Source organism: Pyxicephalus adspersus, chromosome 8 (assembly GCF_032062135.1).
Source record: "Pyxicephalus adspersus chromosome 8, UCB_Pads_2.0, whole genome shotgun sequence".
NCBI lineage: Eukaryota > Metazoa > Chordata > Amphibia > Anura > Pyxicephalidae > Pyxicephalus > Pyxicephalus adspersus.
The window spans coordinates 42,054,715-42,060,540 of record NC_092865.1 but is presented as its reverse complement, the minus strand read 5'-3'; the positions used below and the strand labels follow the sequence as shown (position 1 = coordinate 42,060,540).

General features: G+C 35.6%; 1 protein-coding gene across 1 annotated transcript in view; it reads right to left on the bottom strand.

Annotated features, from left to right (window-relative positions):
- The window catches only part of XPNPEP3 (X-prolyl aminopeptidase 3), a 25,354-nt gene that overhangs the window by 17,632 nt on the left and 1,896 nt on the right, over positions 1-5,826 (bottom strand). Inside the window, exons 2-3 of the mRNA XM_072420184.1 lie at positions 3,198-3,314; positions 667-1,077 (exon numbers count right to left, since the gene is read on the bottom strand). Coding sequence (XP_072276285.1) covers positions 667-1,077; positions 3,198-3,314 — 528 coding nt within the window. The remainder of the gene's footprint in view (positions 1-666; positions 1,078-3,197; positions 3,315-5,826) is intronic.

The window sequence follows — 5,826 nt, the reverse complement described above, 5'->3', positions numbered from 1 at the left end:
TTAAGACTGATTACTATTTACCTAGTAACACAGTTTTTTGTTTGTTTATATTGTTGACCTCATGTTAAGAGATTCCTTTTCAAATTTTTCTTGGGCCAAATTTATTAAAGCTCTCCATGACTGCTAAAGACAGTCTCTCCGTGACTGCTAAAGACAGTCTCTCCATGACTGCTAAAGACAAGCTCTCCATGACTGCTTTCAGTACATGAAATCCCTTTGCAACCCCAATCATTAATTTTACCTATGCCTGTATATTCAAGGGAGAAACAACATAGTAAGTAATAAGTAATAAGCATTCAAATGTGCCAGACTGAATAGCAACTCTCTAATTTTCAGGTAAAAGAGGCAGAAGTCTGTAATTGGGGGCTGCAATAATTGGACAGTCTTTATGTCTCCTTTGATGATGTTTTCCAGTTCAGACATGAAAATGAAAGATGTATCATCAAATATTACTGTATGCACTGGAGGGCATGGGCTATCTAATTCCTGAGTGCTGATGTGAACAGGGTTACCAGATTAAATCAAAATGCAGATATTTACACTATTAGCATTTAAAATAAATTTAATTATTTAAAGGAATTTTTTTTCTTCATCAAGGAAAAATGAATTCAGTTAATTATTTATATGGACACGGTAAATATAATTTCAAATAAATGATCAACATACCAAGCAACTTCAGTGCTACATGTTTAAAGTCTTCTATTGGGAAAGCCTGGTCTACACCAGTCAATGCAACTGCTCCATCTACTCCAGATCGAGGTCCATCCCACAATTCCCGTCCAGGGTCTCTACGTGGCACATATAATGTGGCAGTATGGGATGGTAGTTCATGCCCTGGCTTAGACTGTAAAAGTAGGATACTTTCAGGCTCTAGAAACCCACAAAAGTAGAGGAAATCATTGTGTTGATGAAAAGGAAAGGGAATATCACTGGTCATATATAGTGTTGAGTTTCCCAAGATGATAACAGCGTGATCTGATGATCCACCACGGATTTCAGATTCTTTTTGGATAAGAGCCATCAGTTTGTGACGACGTAAAGCATATTCTGTTTGTGTCAAACCAGGTGTGACCTCCCCTATAAAGAAACAGAACAAAAGTACCTAATCAATGACTGTCATGTATTAGCAAACACAAAATGTAAACAGCAGCATAACTTTTGATTAACAATATTTTGTAAAAAAAAAAAAAAAAAAAGAAGTACTGGATTTTTACAGCACTTTATAGAAAGTTAATATTAATGTAATAATATATGAAAGCAATTTATGACAGGATAATATACAGTAAACTTGAATAGGATATACAGGTATGTTTACTGGGTAAGCAAATTATATGTCCTAATATACCGAATGAAGCCCACCTGGTGAACACTTACGTCTGCCCCTGTTTCAGCAATAGATTTAGATTTTTTTGTACTTACTGGTTCCTTTGATTCTGCTAAATAGGTTGTTGCCTCATGTATTCCCATGAGGAGCCCCACTCATGGTTGCCTTATTCTTGTTAAGTATTGTTCTTTCAATAGGATAATGGGGGCCATAATGTGCATATACATGATTTGGAAGAAGCGTTGTCTGACCACACAGTAAGGATTGCTGGAACCAGAACAGTGGCCTTGCACTTACCATGTTGTGGGACATGCCTCAAAGAATAGCTTGTGCCAAAACAAAAAACTGTGGTAGTTACTATGAACTGTTAGGAATAAAGTCTACTACTGAGAAGTAGAGTTGTAGGTTTTGGGTTTTGTTATGGAGTGATTTCTTTAAATAAATATCAATATAAATATAAAGTATCTTCTTTATGTGTGATAGTTTTTAATGCCTGGAGCTGATTGAGCATCAGTCGTCTCCAGCTTTCATTATATTAAGGTATGTGTATCAGGGGGAGGACAGATCTGACTATAGAGAAAAAAAAACAGGCAGTTTATAAATAATAATAAAAAGTTTGGGATTAAACTATTGTCCGCTAACTGTGGATTAAAATTATCAGGCTGTCACTTTAGCAGTGCTCTCGCACTAACGATTAGTAGCCAGTCAGTATGCAATTAGTGCGGTATGACTGACATTCATAGTGACCAAAAGGGGAAGTGGCATTTATTTGGAAACAAACCTGCTTACTGCAGCGCTCATTTCTTCAAAGTCATTTGCTATTTGCTAGCAAATGTTTTGAATCCTGGACCAGATCCATTTCAGGTTTGCTGGATCACCCAGCTTCACTGATGAAGGTGTATTGTCTCCAGCCTTGCGGAGCTTTCATAAATCAGGCCCATAGTAATGTTCTGCCTAAATTACTTCTGTGAAGCAAAGGTTCTGATTTATTAAAACTCTCCAAGACTGGGGATGATACACTTTCATCAGTGAAGCTGGGTGATCCAGCAAATCTGGAATGGATCTGTTCAAGGAATAAAAACATTTGCTAACAAATAGCAAATGACTTTTAAATCCATTCAAGGTTTGCTGGATCACCCAGCTTCACAGATGAAAGTGTATCCTCTCCAGTCTTGGAGAGCTTTAATAAAAAAGGCCCAAAGTGACTATTCCGTTCTTATAAGAAAAGATAAACACGGCATACAAACTGCTCCTCTAAACCCCTCTGTGCTATGGAGATATAAATACCATAGTTTTAGCTTCATTACTTTCTATGTAACCAGCTTATGCACGTTCCAAGTTAAAGCTCACAGAAACTACTAAATCTAATACAAAACATTTTAGTTATAAAATACAAAAGTAAGTAAATGTAAATAAAGTCTAACAAACTAATTCTGTAGGTTGTTTGCTTTAAGTTTGAATGTTTGCTTCAACACTGAATGCCCTAACTTTCTGTTTTACTGAAAATAAAGAACATCCAAAGAAAGAATTTTGCGTTTGGAAAGATATGAATTCTAGCTAATATAAAAAGCTTAATAATATGTAACTAGATTAGATGTTGTTTTGTTGAAGTTCAGTGTTAAGGAGTTTGCTTTTCAAATGAGGGGAAAACAGAGCCCATCTGATTTTCACTTCAGTCCATGGCTCTCTAACACACCCTGTACACAGACACTGTTAGATTGCCCTGAGTGGGTAAAGCGAAAGTGTTGCTTTTAATGTACTTTACCTGGACTTTAATTTATTATCAACATCATGTGCTGTGGTTTATTTGTAGATCAATACAAAACAAAGAAACAGCCTAATGGTAATCATCTTAAATAAATGGGGAAATTACCTGTTTTCAATAGATGAGGATGAGTAAAAGGACTGGGCTGTCCCAAATTTCTTTTTGGAAAGCTGAAAAGTGGATGAGACTTTGAGGAGAACCATCGTGTCACATAAGATGCACAAGCTGCAAACAAAGAAATGATATTGTAAGTTTTGTATCAACCACTGAAACCTGACACATTTGCAGTTTTTGTGTACAACTGTTCGACTAAAACCAGCCCCAGCAGAAGTTTCTCATGACAATTTCACACTTCTAGTAAGCAATATGTAGCAGATATAGAACCCAGGAATGAGGGACTCAAAATATAAACCCAAGCAAATCAACATGTCGACATGCTAAAATGTCCCATATTTTATTAACAACATGTGTAAATGAAAGTGTGTATGAGTGAGTCTTGGGTGTAGTACAGGATAATTGTATGTGAAGTACGTGGGTGATACGGTGTGTATGTGTTGCCCTATTTATGTCAATAGGCCTGAGTTATTAAAGCTCTCCAAGGCTGGAGAGAATACATTTTCATCAGTAAGGCGGGGTGATCCGAAAGAATAAGAAAGAGGTTTTGAATCTGCAATATTCAGTGCCCATAATATTATGGAGAGCATTGCACACTTACATTATGACTCCTGAACCTGTTACCTGATTTAGGAGTCAAAATTGTTGAAAATTGGGAAGTGGACTGATGGTTGACCATTTAAAAAACAGCCAAAAATATATCCACTGACATAGGCCAAGTTACTGTCAGGCTTGTTTTATGATACTCTTTTCTGTGCTTCTTTAAAAATCCCTCAATACCACCACCATGTTATTACCACATCTACTTTGCATCAGTCAGTTGGTAGGTTAAAAACAATAGCTGTTTCAATAAAACATCAGAATATGTCTACCTTTGAACCTACCTACCTTCTGGTATGCTTTGCGCATGTTAGAAAATGAATTTTCTGATATTGTCAACAAGATTGTGTAACCATTCCTTCCTCCTTCCATATTATATAAGTATACTTTCATATGCCTGTCTTTTTTTTGTTTCCTTTTGTTTCTGTTTTGTTTTCCTTGTTTTTTTATTCCATGTATATTTTTCTAGACTATTTTTTGTATTGTATATTTTATGTCAATCTATTTGTTTTAACCCTAATTGTTGTTCTGTTTTTATTGTTATTTATTGAAACATCCTTCAAAAAAGGTTTAAATTAAAAAAAACAACAATAGCTGAGTAATATGTATATTATATTTATTATATATTATATACCAATAAATATTGGTATATTCACTCTACTTTGTACCTATAGTACATCAGAACCACCACTTTGCTTTGTATGCACAGATGTGTTTGCTTTATATGCCTGTTTAACAAACACCAGTTTGCTAATTTGATTAAGAGTTGAATGAAAGATGTCTAGTTCCAGAGATTCATGTACATAAAGTTTTGGGTAAGACTGTTTTTTTACTGTGGTAAAACAAAACGTGTGTTTTATGATCAAGGCTAACCCTTCCTGTATGCTGTGCTATGTGCAGATCTATAGTTCCCTCATCTTCAGTCACCTATCATGACAATTAGGGTTTTTTTCCATTACCATTTTTTCTGGTTATGTTTTTGTGGTAGACTTATTTCTCTTCCTCCCATGAGAAAGCTAACACGTGGGCTGTATTGCTTTACTTTTGCAAACAGCCTGAAGACACAAAGTGAACTGCTGAAATAAACATTCTACAAACCAGCATATCCCAGATAAAACCGTTAATGCACAGTTGATCCAGAATAGACGCCAATTATTGTTTTTTTTTATATTTAACTTTGTATTAGAGTTCTGACTTTTATTTAATTCTTTTATTATTAACACAAATGAAAATGCCATGGAACCCTTAAGAGGCGTTTATTGCAAACAATTTATTTCTGCAGTTCTCAGTGAGACCTCTGCACTTGTCAAATTCTAGTTTAGCTTACTTCTCCTGAGCCAACTTTATAAAGTTGTTAAGGTTTGAAGAGAGACTTCTTCAGACAGCATACTTCAGTTGTGGCATAAATGTCTTCTTCTGTTACTTTCACAGAATTCCCTATTGTAATTCTGAAACAATTATTGTCTTTTGTCAAAAAGGGTAAACAGGGAAATTTGATACCCCCAATTTTTTACAATAACATAGCCACATCCCATGAACACTTAAACTACAAAACTGGTGACTAGTCAGATATTGGGACTTTACCGGCCAAACAAGGTTTCTCCAAACATAATTCCTAAAAAAGTTAAAAACTTACTTTATTTCATAGACATAATTGTCTAAATTTGTTTGTAGGGGCATCATAATACACTTAGTGAAATATTATTTATTGATTAAATCTTTTCATATCACAATGAAGTAATTTAATTATATATGGAAGTATTTTATAGACTAGTTGGTGATTGGTGTGAATTTAATGGGATGTGATGTACAGTACATTCAGTGTCCTTCAGTGTTAAAAGTGTATGTTATGATTTGGAAGTTACCCCTTTAGAGTACACCTCCCGTTTCTGATGCTGCTCTGCTTAGTCCTGTATACCAGCAGTACCCAACCTCTGGCCGGTGCAACCCCCCGTGGGGTTAGGAGAAGGACCCTGCTTGGGGGGAGCGCACCGGTCAGAGCCACAGACCATGTCTCCCATAC